This window comes from Panthera uncia (assembly GCF_023721935.1).
Source record: "Panthera uncia isolate 11264 chromosome A3 unlocalized genomic scaffold, Puncia_PCG_1.0 HiC_scaffold_11, whole genome shotgun sequence".
In the NCBI taxonomy this organism is placed as follows: Eukaryota; Metazoa; Chordata; class Mammalia; order Carnivora; family Felidae; genus Panthera; species Panthera uncia.
The window spans coordinates 71415144-71433773 of record NW_026057578.1 but is presented as its reverse complement, the minus strand read 5'-3'; the positions used below and the strand labels follow the sequence as shown (position 1 = coordinate 71433773).

Below are 18630 nucleotides of genomic sequence, written 5' to 3'. Positions count from 1 at the left end.
CTCTCTCTCTCTCTCTCTCTCTCTCTTTCCCCCCCTCCCTCCCTCCCACTCTCTCTCAAAAATAAGTAAACTTTACAAAAATAAGCTTTCCTGCTCCTCCCACAACACGGCCCATGTTCCTGTATTTTGCAGGCACTTTTCCTGTTTCCCTTCCCAAGGTCCCTTCCAGTCCCAAATCTTCAACCACAGCTCCATCCTACATTTCACCCCAGACCCATCTTTTTTCAGACTCCAAGGAAAGAGTAGAAATTACAGGGCTAAAGAACCACCTCTAGCATCTGACAACACAATTCTAATTGCTTATTAGAGCAACTTATCCAAGCTCTGCCTCTGAGAAGCGGTATGGCCTTGGGCAAATCTGCCTGAGTGGACCCAATGCCTTTAAAGAACAAAGGAGCTGGATGGTGTCCAGGCCACCACTCTGCCTCCACTGTCTGCCCGTCCTTGAGTTTGAATCTATTATACCCTGCAGGGCATCAGGATTTGCAGAACTACAGAATAATCACAATGGCAGTGTTTTTGTCAGAGTCCAGAGATAGAAAAGAGAAAACAAATGTTTCCTAGAGCTAATTTCGCCTCCTTGAATAAAAGAGGAAAACATAAGGGAGGATTTCTGGCAGGGTGTTTGGGAGGCCCCCTGGGAGCTGGGCCATGCTGTTCCACCCTGGTAACCCCTACTTCCTCAGATACTTTCCATGGGTTTCCAAAGTCACCTTGAAGCCACCTGGAGCAACAGCTCTCCAAGGGTTGCAGTGTGACCAGAGAACCAGCCCTGGGAAGTGGAAGAAGCAGACTCTAGGTTTCTATCTGCCACACACTAGCTGGATGGCCCGGCCGGTTGCTTTTTCTTAGTATGAAGGGATGAACTTCCAGCTATAAAACACAATGTATATGTTAGAGGTTGCAAGGCTTACTAACATGCCTCCTGGTCTCTTGTTCAGTTGAAGAGGAAATGGAGAAAACACACTAACTGGTCTCCACCTACCACTGTGACTGACACTTATGTCTTTGCCTTTTTTTTTTTTTTTTTTAATGTTTATTTCTTTGAGAGAGAGAGTCTAAGTGGGGGAGAGGTGAAGAAAGAGAGGGAGAGAGAATCCTCCCAAGCAGGTTCCATGCTCAGCACAGGGCCTTGATGCGGGTTCGATCCTATGACTGTGAGATCATGACCTGAGCCGAAATCCAGAGTCGGACGTCCAACCGACTGAGCTACCCAGGTGCCCCTGTCTTTCTTTTAATCACAAATGGTTCCACCACACACAGAAGCTCTACTTAATATAGATGGTGGGATGGGAAGCATTTATTCCAGTCTCCTCTAATACAATACACAGCCCAACTCACTTCACCCTAAGTTCCCAGTCAAGTTTTGAGCTTTAATAAGAGTATAGATGATTCTTGTCTAATTAAAATCAATCAAGAAACAACACACTGTGTTCCATTAGGTCCTACCTGGCTCCTCACTGGCTGGGCCCTCTCCCAGTGAACATTTCCCTTTAGCAGGGCTCAGAGGGAAAGGAAGGCACCAATATAAACAGGAGAATGGACTGGAGTCCACGTTCTGTTACTTACTAGTGATACTGGCCTTGGGCAAGATCCTGGTCACCTCTGCCTATTTCTTTCATAAAGCCTAACTGTCCACTTCACTAGACTGTGAGAACTCAGTGAGATCATGCATGTGACAGTACAAACTAAAAGCAACAGACCCTCAAGTTACCATCATCACTCTTTCCAAAAACAATCCCCAATTTAGCCAGGATACTTTCCTACACCAGTTCCTTCCTGATGCCCACTGCCAAATTTGCTCCTTCACTCTCCCTCACAGCAAACATCTGACCCTTATCTCCTCGGGCCATCTAAACCTAAACCCCTCCTCCTGGATCCCGATGAAACCCCACCCACTTGCTATGGCTTCTTGATAAGCCATCCAAAAGGCTGGCTTCCCGTTCTGAACTCTAGGACTCTGGGACCATTCACTTGGTACTTGATCATATGTACCTATTACTATTAATTCGCTCTTTGCATTTGTGCAATTTAGACTGCAACTTAATGGTGCTTTCTTCTGTGGCCATATTTAGAACAAAAGCAAATACTCCCAAACAAACAATATTACAAACAACAGGTAGGTTCTGTGGCCAGTCCACAAAATCCCGTTTCAACAATACATGCCAGTATGGCTCTCCCAACAAAGGCTTTATGCAAAACTCAGAGCAGTTCAATGTGGGATTTAAGGCTTAACAAATCTCGTGGTAAATCTATCTTCCTCACCTAGCTCAGCCTGTTCTGGAGTTAACGGTGGCAAAGAAAAAAAAAAATCCTTTTTGTTGCTGTTGCTTTCTCTTCTTTGACACTGATTAACAGAGTAAGAAGACCGAGTATCAGGAAAACAACAGGCAAGCAAAAACCAGTGATATCTGCTATTGGAAATGGCAGGCAGAGGTGTTCAGAAAACCTTGTCCTCTCTGGGTCAGAGGTGAGTGCCCTGTGTGGTAGGAACCGGGCAGAAAGCTGGCAGTCTTACTTAGAACCATCCCCCACTGCTGAGGCCCATGGAGGAAAGGGGGCAGGCACAGGCAAGCTTCAACCCTGGGTTATGACCCGTGGGCCCCACTTCACCAAAGTCCAAGCCTGATAGCATTACTCCTGAGGCCCTAAGATCTGAGACCACTGACAGAATGACTGGCACGGCTTCTGTGCTCACAGCATTTATCTGCTCAGGTGATGTTAAAGTTAAGGGTGGGTCTGTATTTTTAAGGGAATGTTAAAGCAACACCTTTATGAAGAGCTATAAGCCACTGTCATTTCAGAGTAAGATATTGAGGAAAAAAATGGTTTTCTTTGTCATCAACCCAATCCCACCCAAGTAAGAGAAGCTTCCTAGTTCAGTCTCAAAGTTTCCTCAATGCTGCACAGGCTGACATATTTAAGGCAAACAAAGGGACATTTCCAGACACGGATTCTGTCCAAGCCTAGACCACAGAAAGGGATTTCTGCTCTCTTGACGCTCCCAATACAGCAGAGTCAAGTGCCTTGATAACCCGAATGTCTGTGTGATACTTGCTCAAATGTAACTCAAATTTTATTGAGTCAAAATGCAGGATGGGATTAGGGTAAGAATTATCTGGAGCTGTTGTTTCTCTGAACTTTACTCAATAAAAATCAAACTTTCTCCTTTGTAAAGAAGGATGAACTGGCTCCATAGATCTACATTTAAATACTCTACTCTAGTAAATTTAAATACTCTAGTTCCTCCTATATTCATCTGTTACCCACCGTCAACCTGATGATAAGGGCTGGGGCTAAAATGCTGACTGAGATATAGGCCCAGATAGAGGGCAAAAATGTTACACAGGGTTTGGGATCACTGGCGCAGAAAGCCCAGAGCTGACTAAATGCTATCTGACCATACACATTTAGCTGTGGACAAGAATTTACCCAAGCCTGGAAGCTCTAACCACACCTCATTAGTTCTGTACTCTGAATATGCAAGGATTCTTTGGGGCCAGACCTCAGAGAGGTCATCTGCTGCAGGGAGGGTCTCTAACTTGAGTCCCTGGCAGCCTCCGTGGCCAAGAGCAGAGAGTAGTTTGCGTCCCCCCCAGAAAGTTCCATGAAACAAATAAACCATGGGGCCAAACAGGCTAAAAAGTCTCAGTTCGAATGAACAAGAGTTTTAGCTCACTCTATCTATGGTACCCTTATTTTTGGAGTAAGAAGATTAATCAGACTGCCCAACCTATAATCAGGGTTGGCTGTGAGGAACAGATAATGAAAGAACTCAAGGCACTTGGGGCTTCACAAAGGGGTATGTCATTGCTAAACACCATTTCTAGCACTGACTGCCTAAGAGGTTGGAAATGGCTCCCATTTTCTGTTTTTCCCCATTCCTACTCTCCTAGGCCTCTGGATGACTGCAAGAAAAAGAAAAAGAATAATGGAAGAAGAAAAAGAAAAAGAAGAAAAAAAGTATTGCTAACAGCAAATAAAGAGAGGAGTGGGACCCACACATAACTAAGAATTATGCTTTGCTGGTTGCTTTCTTTTTCCCTAGTAAAGTTTTTGTTGCCCTGTTCAGAATAAAGGGCAATGGGACTGACCCCATTTATTATGTGGACATTATCAAGGACACGATCTTCTTGGTATTAAAGAACCATGGACCTTCAAAGGTGAATACTTTGCTCCCTAGAGCCTGGAAGACTCGACCCTACTGGAACCAAAATAAAAGTTCAAGTTAATTTCCATCCATATGACCTTTAATGATTTTTTAGCTACTTTCCAAACAACATTCCAAAAAATAAAAAAAATAAAAAATAAAAAAAAATGAAATAAAATAAAATAATCATACTAAGTTAAACATTGAAGAAGAAGGGGGAAAAAAGTCTGAGAAGTAGGGGGAAATGTCTGGTTACAAAAGTGAAATTTAGGAGTGCCTGGCTGGCTCAGTCAGAACATGCAACTCTTGATCTTGGGGTCGTGACTTTAAGCCCCATGTTGAGTGTAGAGATCACTTAAAAATAAAATTTTAAAAAAGGGGAGGGAGTGCCTGGCTGGCTCAATCAGTAGAGTACTCAATTCTTGATCTCAGAGTTGTGAGTTCAAGCCCCACATAGGGCGTGGAGCCTACTTAAAAAAATAAATTCAAAAAATGAACAAAAAAATAAACAGGAAAAACAAAACCAAAACCAAAAACTATATTTAAAGGTGCATATCATGGCAATTCTATCCTAGGTTCTCACACAGGCTCACTTCAAAAAACAAGTCAAGGGCGCCTGGGTGGCTCAGTTAAGCATCCAATTTCCACTCAGGTCATGATCTCACTGTTAGTGAGTTCAAGCCCTGCATCAGGCTCTGTGCTGACAGCTCAGAACCTGGAGCCTGCTTCAGATTCAGTGTCTCCCTCTCTCTGCCCCTCCCTGGCTCGCTCTCTCTCTCTCTCTCTCTCTCTCAAAAATAAACATTAAAAAAAATTTTTTAAAAATCAAAATGCAATAAATGAGGGGTCTTACATCCCCTCCACACGAGCCCAACTGCCCCAACTCCTACCCTATATACCACTTGTGAGGCAGCCATCATGGGCTGGAACAGAAGCTCAAGTTTAGCTTGAGTTTAGTTCTCTAGTTTAGCTTGACCCACAAACTCTCAAAGATGAGGTAACAAGACCTGCATGCTTGGGGAACAAAGCACACAGACAAAACTCACTACAGATGAGATGGGACTTGCCTCACTATCTTTTAAAGGGCTCTGTTCTTGAACGTAGGAATGCGAGAGAGAAAACTCTGTGTCTTCACCCAGGCTCAAGAGGCAATTCTGTTGGCAGGCTAATAATAGAGCAAGGTACAACCTTAGCCCCTTGCCTGTGGTCAGAGGTGTGTGGGTCGGTCTTCATACAGACCCATGCGGCTGTCAAGTTACAGGGTGGAGCTCAAGTTAAAAATAAGGCTTTCTGGCAGCCCTGCCAACCACCAGCATCATATTTTCCTGGTGATGTCAGTACAGATGTGGGACTCTATCCCTGGGCGTCAGTTTTTGGCTCTGTCCCACCACCACCTATGGAACTACATGTGTTCTGGTACAATATAGCATCTATTTTCAAACCAAGGCGAGACAAAACCTGTTGGGTCAGTTACAGTGACTGGTTTATGGTTCATAAACAAAAGTCATATCACAGAAAGCCAGAGTAGCTCCGAGAAACAAAATGGGAAGAGAATTTTCACTGTAGACTGACAATTCCCCTGCCCAAAAAGGCACAGTGAATTCATCAGAAGCTGAGTTTCCAAGATGACAAAACACCAGCCTCTCCTTCCACCCCCACAATATGAAGTATGCAGGGAAGAAAGCAAAAAACATCAAAGACTACTGAATTCAATTCCTGCCACCTTGTAACAGCAGCTCAGATTTTCCAGAGAATCAATAAGAAACAGATTTAAAATTATTCCATGATCTTGTGGGATACAGATTCATCCTGGAGCCAGTGCCTATGTCTGGCCCTTCCATTTCCAGTGCTGTGCCCAGTTTAACAGGGGACACCAGCCAAGATCTTTCAGACCAAGGGTAGTAACCTCACAAATTACCAGAAGGAGGCTGCTTTATTACAATTCAAGAATATCACCCAGACTCACAATGGTACACAGGAGCTTTTCCCAACATACTCATCTCACCTATCCAGATTCTCGTTCTCAAAAATATTAGTCATTAACTGCAAAATTCATCAGAAAACACAAGTCCACACTTGATTTTTCAAAAACATTTTCCGGCCTATGATGCAAAGTCACTTAATAACATTCCCACTTACCAGCCTCTCTCCAGAGAGAACTTCCAGTAGCTTGATGAGCATCCGTCCATCTCGAAGGTCAGTGTACAGGTCTGTGATCCGGCAGGACACCCGGGCAAGGTGGGAATTGACCCACTTGGTGAAGGTCTTCTTCTGCACAGCTTCACGCTCATCTGTAAGCAGAAGAGAGCTCGTTTTACCATCAATCACAGCATGGCAACAGCAGCTTTGTGCTAGCAGGGTCACAAGAGCCAGCCAAAGGAAGAACAGGAAAACTCAACTCTAACTGAAACTGCTACTTAGCTTCTCTGAAGCATGATAAACGCTTGAGGAATGTAAGAATCATACAATCCTTGAACATCTGAGCCCCTACGTGTACCACCAGCAGAATATTCTTGCTCTCATTCATTTCATTTTCTCTCATCTCTGTTGAAGAGTCAAGAGGATACAGCAGATCACAGTGGGGTCCTGTGCAGCCCAGCCCTGCCCCGTAGCATAACATTTGGTAAAGTTTCTAATGTGTATGTTACAACTACTATTGTTCCTTCAAAAGGTGAGTATTAGGGAAGCACACAGTACAGGGAGGGACATGGGGTAAAAAAGCTAAAGGAAGAAATTGCTTCTCTCATATACAAAGGATCAGAAGATACGGGGTGCCTGGGTGGCTTAGTCGGTTAAGCGTCGGAATCTTGGTTTTGGCTCAGGCCATGATCTCACGGTTCACGGGCTAGAGCCCTGCATCGGGCTCCAGGCTGACAGCGTGGAGCTTGCTTGGGATCCATTCTCTTCCTCTCTCTCTGCCCCTTCCCCACTCATGCTCTCTCACTTTTTTAAAATTTTTTTTAATGTTTATTTATTTTTGAGAGAGACAGAGACAGAATGTGAGTGGGTTGGGGCAGAGAGAGAGGGAGGCACAGAATCTGAAGCAGGCTCCAGGCTCCGAGCTGTCAGCACAGAGCCTGACAAGGGGCTCAAACTCACGAGCTGTGAGATCATGACCTGAGCCGAAGTCGGATACTCAACCGACTGAGCCACCCAGGCGCCTCAAATGCTCTCACTCTTAAAATTAAAATAAATTTAAAAAAAAAAAAAAAGAAGAAGACACATTCACTCATGACCTTGATCTGCAATGATCCTCTCACCTGCTAAATCACACACCCATGAACAACAGAGAAAATGGCAGTCAATGTGGTAAGGTACAAAGAGATCTGGCCAGGCACTGGGAGAGCAGGGCCTGGGCCCAAGGTTTCACCAAAAATGTGCTGAGATACTGTGTTCAGTGTCCCCTTCTATAAGAGGAGTGGACAGCTGTAATCTCCAAACTACAACCATTAGTTGAAAAGGCAACTGCTAGGGGCACCTGGGTGGCTCAGTCAGTTGAGTATCCAACTCTTGATTTCCGCTTAGGTTATGATCTCATGGTTCCTGGGACGGAGCCCCACAACGGGTTCTGTGTTTATGACACAGGGCCTGCGTGGGATTCTCCCTCTCTTGGGATTCTGCCTCTCCCTCTCTCTTTGCTCCTCCCCCTACTCATGACTGCACATACATTCTCTCTCTCTGAAAATAATAAACGTTAAAAAAAAAAAAAAAAGGCAACTGCTAGTTTATGGTCTAAAGTGTAGAAGTAGTACATCCAAGTCATCTAGGAAACAACACTAAGTTTTTCAAGCCTCAGTGATCAAGTTTTGTCCAATTCAAAGCCTAAAACTCTAGACATATCAGCCCAACAGGCTGTTGAAACCTTCAACAGAGATCCACATAACATGCCCTGTACACATTCATATTCACTGACTGTTTTCTATAGAGATACCCTTTTGCCAGTTACTCACCCCACTTCTGGTTCTGTAGCATAAATTTGCATCAAAAGGACCCAAGATCTACTCCTTCCAGTGTAAGCCCTAACCCACCAAGATGTCTATGCATTAATCTACAAAAAAGGGAGCAGACCCCAATAATTTTTATGTATTTCGCCACCACTTGGTGACAACTAAAAAACCACCCTTGTGGACAAGGGCATGTATCTGGTGGCCTGGAGATACTGGGTTCCTGGCCTGGCCGGAATATCCCGGGAGTCTGCCTGGAAGGCTTTGCTGAGGCCTCCAGCCATCCCTCCACAGGAAGGGGGCCAGGCAGAGACAACACAGGACAAGCCTGTACTGCTGCCAGCCTGGCAGGTGAGGCGGCTGGCCACCTGCTGCAATGAGCAGCTCCTCCCTGCCCAGCCTTTCCCTAAAGGAACAGTCCGTCCAGCAGAAAAGAAGGCCTTTTTAAGGGACAAAAGCCAACCCAAAAGAAAGGATCAGAAAGGGCAGGATTGGGGGAACAAGAAAACGGTAGTAAGGGGCACAGTTGCAGATGAAAAAGGAGTTGTACCAATAACATCATGATAGGTCACACAGAGAAGATCACATGCATTATTAATCACACAATCATCATGATGGATGGCAACTTCAAGACACTGACACAGGGAGCTGTATTTTTTGCCAAAGGTTGGCTGTTTGGAAGAGGAAGTCCAAAGCAGAATACAAAGACATTAAGTACATTTCAGATATGGCAAGTAACTCCTGGTTCAGACGTATTTAGGGACAGCTAATTTTTCAAAAAATTCTAATACATTTTATGTGCTACACTGGAGTTAAAAATGTCTTTAGGGGCGCCTGGGTGGCGCAGTCGGTTAAGCGTCCGACTTCAGCCAGGTCACGATCTCACGGTCTGTGAGTTCGAGCCCCGCATCAGGCTCTGGGCTGATGGCTCGGAGCCTGGAGCCTGTTTCCGATTCTGTGTCTCCCTCTCTCTCTGCCCCTCCCCAGTTCATGCTCTGTCTCTCTCTGTCCCAAAAATAAAATTAAAAAAAAAAAAAAAACGTTGAAAAATGTCTTTAATAAAGCCCTTGATGGGTTTCGAAGCTGTTATTCAAGGGTTTGGGCTCAAAGTCACTACCACACCCAACCTATCAAGGGAACAAGATCAAAATGAAAACCTGCTTAGATTATGGTATTTCTAAATAAACAAGCACAAAGGTGTTCCTCAGCCAACCGTCACTCTTTTGGATAAATCTCACATTACAAAAATACTCCTGGCTTCCTTCAGGTTCTGAATTCACAGGTTCCCTTACAAACAAGGAGATTCGAAGGATTTGCTTCTCAAGACGGTAAGCACACTCCCACACTACCCAGTTCTGGGAGTTATAGTCGAACCCAGACCCTCCTCCCCCTGAAGTGGGCAGAGAGGTCATAGGTGGGGCAGAGAACTGAATGGATATAAAACAGGCTGAGGATCTGTGTGAGGAGGGCTACTTCCATCCCCAGAAACTCCAGGAAGGAGGGAGAAAAGAAGATGAAGAGAACTTAAACAAAAACAAAAGGAAAAGAAAAGCCCTTGCTTTCTTGTCCTCGCTCCTGTTTCCTCTTTCTATTCTCCCCACACAGCTGAAGAGCAGGCCCCAGATCACGTAAGTGTGCTAGAAGAGTCACATAAAGCCTAAGTTCCTCTGGCTTGCGCCACTGCTCTGGAAAAGACATGGAAGATTCCATCCAAGGACTGGACCACAACCAACACTCTTATGACACACGAGGGGCAGGAAACGGGCTCAGCAGTAAGACACAAAGTCCAGTCAGCTTAGTGTGTCCTCTGACAATGGAGGGCCTTATGAACAACAAACACTTCTGAGGCCGGAAGGAGGGAAAGGGAAGGAAAGAAATCTACCCAGCAGCCTAGCTGAGGATGAGGCTGTGTGTCCTTGGGGACCCCGTCCTTTGTTCCACCCTTCCTGGGAAGGCACAATGACATCACCCCTGCACTCACAACCCAACGAGACAGGAGCAGATTAAGCCAGATGCCTGCTTGAGGAGGAGCAGGAGGCCCTTGGCACAGATGATGGAAGACAGTCCAGAGGCGTGTTTCCAAGCTCAAGCTGCTGTCACTGTGCCAGAACTGTGTGAGAAAGTGGTGGGAATAGCTGAGAAATAAGAGACCATTTCAGCTCTACGGGTATGAGGCAAATCTGGTACCATGAAAAGGGAGCCCTTGCAAACTCCACATTGATTTGGTTATTTAGAGCAGTAGTTCTCAATTCCCCAAGGGACATTTAGCAATGTCTGAAGACACTGTCCCGCCCGGGGGTGGGTGCTACACCGGCAACTAGTGAGTAGAGGCCAGGGATCCTGGTAAGCATCCTACAGTGCACAGGACAGGACCCACAACAGGAATCATCCAGCTCAAAATGTCAGTAGTATCCAGGTTGGGAAATCCTGGTGTACACATTCTGGTCTTCTGCCAAAAGGAGTTGGCATTTGTAGTGTCTCAGACTGCACTCCCCAGAGAGACACCTGACTTGGGGTGCTGTTCATTTCACTATTCTCTTATAACACCCAAGGTTTTATGAGCCTGATGGTCTGCATGTTGGCCACAGCAGGAGAAATTCTCTACCCTCAACCACACTCATTCCACAAAGCTCTTGTTTACTGCTTCCTTGTAAGAAAGAGCAGCAGCAGCAGCAGCAGCAGCAGCTGTGTCTGCCTCCGGGATAACCAAAGGGTAGGGCCCAGTGTGACACTGGGCATTTCTGTACCTCAAGCCATTTCTGTTCTCCTTGTATCTTTTTAGGACCTTGTAGTGCTGTTAACCAAGCCAAATCATGCCTGCATCTGCTGATGTCTGAGCCTGACACTGGGGCAGGTTCAGTGCCCCCCACTCGCCCTAGCCCTGCCCATAACCTGGTAAGTGCTGCCTCCAAGGAACAGGCACTTCCATAGCTCTGTTCCCAGTGAGTGTCTCTCAGGTATTTGTTCATCCCCCTCCCACCCCCACCATTTATTTATTTAGAGGGACTGACCTAAGGTCGCTCCAGCATTAGATGAGAGGAGGTAAAGTGCACAGCAAAGTGCCAGGCTTGTAACTATCAGCTTCTTCTGTGCTGCCCCAGTACAGCAGCACTCTCATTAGTTCAAACCATCTGAGATCCAGGATCATGGAGCCATATGCTCTCAGGGTAGAACAAGGCTTTGAAAGTTATCTAAAACAACACTCTTTTAAAAGCAAAAAATTCCCTTCTACCACACCTGGGCCAGCTATTTAAAAATCTCGGAAAGGGCGGGGGGAACTTTGTATGTGTACATGGCCAAGAGGTTGTTAACAGTCATACAGAAGAAAACAGCTTCTTTCCTTTTTATTAAAAAAATAATAGCATTAATGTGACTTCCTGTGTCCCAGGTACCTATCTACATGCTTTACAATCCTTGTAATCACTCTATGAGGTAGAATTAGTAACTTTCCAGATGGGCTGGCTCTAAAGCCTAGGTTCTCAATCATGTAATAATGCCTCTAGCACAACATTAAAACAAAAACAAACGTGTCCATGATACAAGATGTAGAGTCACCCACCACCTCACCATCCTAACTTAAGTCCTTATTTTGCCAAAGGGTCTGCTCCATTACTGGGTAACTCCAACTGTGTCTCCAGCAAGTCTAGATATGTCTCTATGGCCCAGCAAGGCTCACTCTACCCACAAAGCTACAGAGAATATAGGTCTCCTCACTCCTCCACATAAGGGCCTTCATGTTAAGCAATCCTCATTGATGCCTCTTTGCAATGAGCATCATGATGTGGTAGGCAGAGTGGAAACCAAGGTGGTACACGAGGACGCTACCACCTCTGGCAGCCTGGCATCAACTCATACCGACCAGTGGAAGTCGACCTGAGGCACTCGCAGTGTCAGCAGCCCAGAGACCAGGAATGTGGTGAACCAAGTGAAGAAAGGGCAGAGAGAACCAGCAGCCCCTCATAGGAGGGGGTGTGGTAAGTCTACATGTCAGTGCAGGAGTGGGAGTCGGAAAGGGCTAAAGTGACTCCCAAAATAAGCCTCCCAGAACTACCAATTCTACCAAAATGTCCTCAAAACAGACCCCCGGAACCAGAAGTGGTTCCGGGTGAGATCTAGCCAGCTAAGTCTTTGTCCGCACAGGCACAGAGAAAAATTAGCCAACCACCTAGAAAATGAGGACTATTGAGAAGCAGAAGAGAAAACCCAACCTTGAGTGAGAGGCAATCCCTAGAAGCAGTGAACTGTAGGTGAAATTCTACTGTGGTGACCTTTCTTGAAAACAGAATTTGACAAGATGGTGTGTCTGCAGTAATACCATCATGCATCCGAACAGCAGTTTGCACTTTGTCTGCACAGCAACTCTATCAGGGAGGTGGGACACAAGAGGTATCTCCACCAAAGCTCAAGGCCTGGTGAGGACAAGGGCTGCTCTGCAACGCCAGCCAGTAGAGGCACAGCTGACATATGCTGGGTGTCTCTGGGCGTTGGTCAGTCTCTTCCATTGTTTAGTCAAGTTAAGACCAATTATTATGCATGGCTATACCTTCTTGAAGTATCTAGATTCACTGTCTTTTGGTTTTGATAAATAACTTGAAATTTTCAGAAGATGGCTTACTGAAAAGGGATGGAATATTTATAACAGAGAAACATACTTGCTTATTATTAATGAATTAATTATTTAATTAATTTGAGAGCAGGAGAGAGAAAAATCGTGCAAGCAAGTGCGCGCAGGGGAGGGCAGAGAGAAAATTCCAAAACGCCAGGCTTGAACTCATGACCGCTGAGAACATGACTGGAGCTGAAATCAAGAGTCAGATGTTTAATCAACTGAACCACCCAGGTGCCCCCATACTTGCTTAATTTTAACCAAAAGGCTGTGACTATCCTTTCCATCATCAGCCCCTTTGAAGCACATAACTGACTTCCATGCTTTTTGGGGAATGGCTACTACCAATACCATAAGACTGTAATGCTTCAACATTTATTTACTCTGGAGGACTTGCTACAACTAGAAAAATGAACACTGTGTTAGCATAAGTTAAGCTGGAAGATATAGAAATAGCTTTGATGAACAGAAGGGCATTGTGTTATGGAAATGATTGTATAGCATCTTTCGGGCAACACCCTGTGCATGGAGTGCTAAACACAATCATATTCACCATATGCCACAATTCTGGCTATGAAAAGGGATGGGAGCCAGGGATGAAGAAAGGCCTCAAGGCATGGAACATTTCTGGATGGAAAATAAGGGAAACACAGAAACAGGAACTAGCAAATGACCCATGCAGTATTCCCCCAAAGACTAGATTTGTACCTGGCTGCAGAGAATAGATCTTTCTTCTACTTTTCAAATAGTCTGAACCTGCTGGTATAACACAAGAATATTTTCTTCCCAGGATCTTCTTCAAGTGTGCTAAGATAGTGGCCTATCTTAAGGAAATGGTGGCAATCATGTACAATTTTTCTTTGTACAGACTCAGCTACGTTAAATGTAGATGTGGGTTCACAGTAGGAATGGAGAAACAAGGACAGAAGTTGAGAAGAAATCAAAAGGAGGCGATGAAGCAATCATGCCTTGAACACTGCTCCATGGCTGGCTATTTGAATGGACATTATTGTTTCTATCTGAGTAATGACTAATCAATCAGAAGGTCAGAGTATTAACAAGTTCCAGTCTTTATGAGGCACCTACTGTATGCAGAATTCTGTGTCTCAGTCAAAATCGAAAGTCAAAAAATAACAAAAGTAGCACAGGATCAGTTACCAGGAGAATGACTTCAAGATGTATTTCTGGGTGTTTGGAAGAAAAAGTTTACTACAATTCGGATGGCTTCAGGCCCACCCCCTTCAACAATTCCTGAAGTCTCCTGCCTCATGCTTTTCTCATTCTTACCCACCTTAAATATCACTGCTGTGGTCATCTCTCCCAAATAGCAGTTTCTCAAAGTTATACCATTGTACCAAAACCTTCAATGGCTCCCAGCCATCCACAAGAGGGCCCAAATCACTGAGCTGGGAGTTCAAGAGTCTGGAACAGCCTCTCTTGAGGAGGCACATGCTACCTCTGGGATCCTCCCTGACACATGAGCTCTGTGTTCCAATCTGACAGAGCTTCTTCTGTTACACTCTGAACTCACACCTTGCATATCCCTTTGTCCTACCTTTGCTTACACCATTCTCCTAGAGGGCACTTACTCATCTCTTACCCTTCTCCTTTAAGACCCAGACCAAGATAAGCTCTTTGAGGGAACATTCATTTGATGGGATGGGAGGTCTTATCTTTTTTTTCTTTGTACATTTATTTATTTTTGAGAGACGGAGAGAGACAGAGCACAAGTGGGGGAGGGGCAGAGAGAGAGAGAGACACAGAATCTGAAGCAGGCTCCAGGCTCTGAGTTGTCAGCACAGAGCCCTACTCGGGGCTCGAACTCACAAACTGTGAGATCATGACCTGGGCCAAAGCCGGACGCTTAACCGACTGAGCCACCCAGGTGCCCCTTATGTCTTATCTTTTTATCATATATCCTGTGTCCTTTATTTCCTCAACTAGCCTGTAATTGTGCCCAGGGCAAGGACTCAATTCTACATCTGTTTAGCGCCATATGCCTGATAGAGCACGCAACAAACATTTGTTGAATGAACCAGCAGACTTCCAGTGCCCAACAAACAGGCACACTGATAAATCCCGCTGCTACTGGTGATCCTACTTAAACTGTTCAAGAAAGAAATTTGAAATCACGTAGACAGGCCTTAAGAAGTTAAATGTTATCATTGTACAGCAACTAAAAATCTTTTACAACTGAATTGCTTCTTGCAACTGTTCCTCAATGTCTGATAAATGATAAAAATGTAATTTTGTGGTACAGCCTTTCAGAATAAAAGGGGTCCAAAGCTAACCTAAAAAGTTTGAAGTTTTTACTTCTTTCCTATTTGTTTTGTGACAACTGCCATCACATACCTGTACAGAACAAGGCAGCAAAATACATAAGGGTGTAATTACAACATTATTTTAACATGACCAAGTAGGCCAATAGTCACAAGACTGAATTTATAATAATTTTAACAATTTATCCATTAAAGCTCAATTCTGGAGTTATTTTAAAAAAAAAGAATCTTAATTCAAAACAAAAGACTACAGAAGGGTGGAGTTCCCATGTGTGTCTTGGCTTGAAAAAATAAATAAATCATTTCCCATGAGCAACATGCAAAATACACACAGCCGGAAACCGGAAACAGGCAACTGGCTGTATTGATAATAGAGAATCGAGCTGTTATCTTGAAGCAGCAAAAGGAAGGAAACTAATCTTTTGACTAAAGGCCTCCCTGTGACGGGTTAGTCTGCGTGCGGGCCTTTAATTTATGTTTGCTGATTTATATATAAATAGAACTTGAGTTAAAATATTTTTCCTAACAGTTTAACCTGCTTTGTGGACAAAACACACGTAAACATCTGTTCTAAATGCATGTATAGCAAATATGCAATTCTCTGCTAACACTTAACAGCCTGATACGCAGACTACAGAACAACTGTGAACTCTATATAACCCTGCACCTAGGGTTTACATCCCTCAGGCAGGCCCTGCCTGGAGCTTGCGGCAGGCCTTTCTTTTGAGTAGCCCAGCCCAGTTTTGCCAATGGGGAAACTAAGGCACTGCGGGGGGAGACTCACAATAATGAACTGAATAGACAGGCCAATTCCCAGTGGTCCTGCCTCCCTGTCGCGGTCATCACTTCAAGGTGAGCCCCTTAAAGTCACAATGCACAAAAAGTTAAGACTGTGGATGAGGCTAAGGTAGGGATGATCTGTGAAAGCAAATGGCCAAAGCAACACCACTAATTCGTTTCAATGAGAGCAAAGCTGAGAACTAGGGTGAATTAAGTAGTGTAAAATGCCAAAACCAGGAGGGAAAATTAAATGCCTTAAAAAAAATAGAAAAATTTACCTTATATGTGCAAACTACAAAACAAAACAAACGAATGAAACAAAACACAGACACACACCCATAAATACAGAGAACAAAGTGATGGTTGCCAGAGGAGGGTGGAATGGGTAAAATGGGAGAAGGGGAGAAGGGAGGTTTGGCACAGGGGACATAGTCAATGGTATTGTAAGAGCTTTGTATGGTGACAGATGGCAGCTACACTTGCAGTGAACACAGCATAACCTACGGAGTTGTTGAATTGCTGTGTCAACTATACTCAAAAGGATACACACACGCACACACCAAATTTATCAAATCACTGATTTGTGGGGAAATTCACCTCGAGAGAGTTCATTCACATGAACTTGGGAATGTATTTAATTTTTTAATATTTATTTTAAAATACCAAAAATGTTTCACAGAAAAAATATCAGTAAATGATAAAAGGAAATGATTGGTTCCAGTGCAAAATAATCAATGAAGCTTATTTTAAGAAAGAATGTTATTTTACTAAAAATTTAAATTGCACATAATTTTCCAGGAACACAACTATTAAATAATATCAGATTTCATTATACTGTTTAAAAAATTATTTGGTCAGTACCCTGATTTCATATTAGTGATTCTAAAAGAATTACTGTAGCTCCCATCGTAGCAACAATAACATATTAAATTTATTGAGCCCATTTGCCAGAATCTCTTCCGTTTTAAATCTATTTATTTAGACCCATTGTTATTAGATATATTAATTATTCCCAGTTTACAGGTGAAGAAATGGAGGCATCAGGTGCCAAAGGTTATATAGTCATTAAGTGATTATAATCAACAGGTTTCTTAAGCCTCCGGCAATGGGATTATGATGCGTGTTGAGTAACAACACCTCATATATTTGACACTGAAAATACACTTTTCCTCCACTTAATATTTAACATAAATGCAGCGTGGGGCACCTGGAAGGCTCAGATGGTTAAGCGTACAACTCTTGATTTCAGCTCAGGTCATGATCTCGCGGTAAGCAAGTTTGAGCCCACCTCGGGCTCTGCACTGACAATGCAGAGCCTGTTTGGGATTCTTTCTCTCTCCCTCTCCCTCTGCCCTCCACTGCTCCCATGCTCATGCGCACTCTCAAAATAAACTTAAAAAATTAAAAAAAAAAACAAAACATAAGTGCAACTTAATCTTTGGAAGTTTGGGGCTGTAAACGTGTTTTGGTGAAAATGTTTCTGAAATTTGTTGCATGTCTTAATAAAATATGTTTATGTTAATAAAATATGATAAAGATTAAAAAAAAAAAAAAACAAGAAACAGGACCTGATAAAGAAATACTCAAGAAACCATTCACTAAATATGTCTGAAAATGGATGGCACACTTCAAAAGTGTGAGCCTACTAACCGCTACTCTCTATCTCTAAGGGACATTCTGGCACAAACCGTCTGCAACTGCAGCCAGGGAGAGTCAGCAGGACCAAGGATGAAGTCCTACAGGGCTCCTACGCACTGGTAGATGCTGTGTTAGGGCCAGTGTTAGCTTCACCTTGCTCATTAACATATTAGTTCTAACTAGATGAGGCACAAAAAGATTTTGGTGATTTGCCTGAGGGCATGTGGCTAGCAAAGGCTCATCCAGGATCAGAACGCTCATCTCTGTGAACCCTGAAGAATCCCAAAACTCCTACTCACACGATCATCCCACATTGCTTGAGGAAAATAACATCTTACCTCCCCCAAACGACACCCATCCACTCAGGTCAGCTCCTTGATGACTGAAAAGATCAATTTAAAATAGGGACAAGCAAACTTTGACCTATAGCCTGTTTTTGTACAGTCAAGGGGCTAGCATGTTTTTTATATTAGGGTTGGGGGGGCATTTTAGGGGCAACATCAAAGGAGAATGAGGAGATATGACAAAGACCCTATGTGGCCCTCAAAGCGTTACTGTCTGGCCCTTTACAGAAAAAGCTTCATCAATTCCTGGCTTAAACATTTTTATACTGTCATTAGTCCTGTATCCCCTTTGTTAGCTTCCATTTTCCAATCAAAATTAGCTTAGCAAATACACACTGAGTGCTTGCTATAAAGAAGATACCACACTGGGGACCATTTGAATTTCTACTATTAAACGGGCAGACAGGTTGATGTGCCACATTTTTTTCCTTTTTAATTTTAATTACTAGGACTCTGTCCACATGTCAAATCAGCCAGGGTGTGAACTCTGGGCCCACTTCCCTCCCTAGCTGAGGTATTCTTCTGGCCACCTTGAAAAACAGGATTAACAGTGCTAACCCAGCAGTCAGGAGGGACACAACACAGTGGGCACACAGGCCAGAACTTGAGGCTGTACCTTCATTTCAAAGGATGAGGAAAAGCCAGGAGGCTTCATTTCAGATTTCCCAACTTCCCACTTCCTCTATGCACAAGCTTCAGGTACACTTTATTTGCCATCATCTCTCCTCCTCCAATCCTCCCTGGAAGAAAACTTAAAAACATGAAGTCCCAGGTAGATTAGGGTAATTTGTAATATCCTCAAAAGGTGGAAAACCTTGGAATTAAAGAGACACCACTTTAAGTATTCAGCTTATATGGGAGAATGCTAACATTAATACAGACTCACTAG

General features: G+C 43.9%; 1 protein-coding gene across 5 annotated transcripts in view; it reads right to left on the bottom strand.

Moving 5' to 3' along the window:
• SPTBN1 (spectrin beta, non-erythrocytic 1) overlaps positions 1 to 18630 on the bottom strand; it is a 199180-nt gene that overhangs the window by 66683 nt on the left and 113867 nt on the right. For all 5 annotated transcript variants that reach the window (XM_049650248.1, XM_049650244.1, XM_049650245.1 and 2 more), the window contains one exon: positions 6290 to 6441. In XM_049650248.1, the coding sequence (XP_049506205.1) occupies positions 6290 to 6441 (152 nt within the window). The remainder of the gene's footprint in view (positions 1 to 6289; positions 6442 to 18630) is intronic.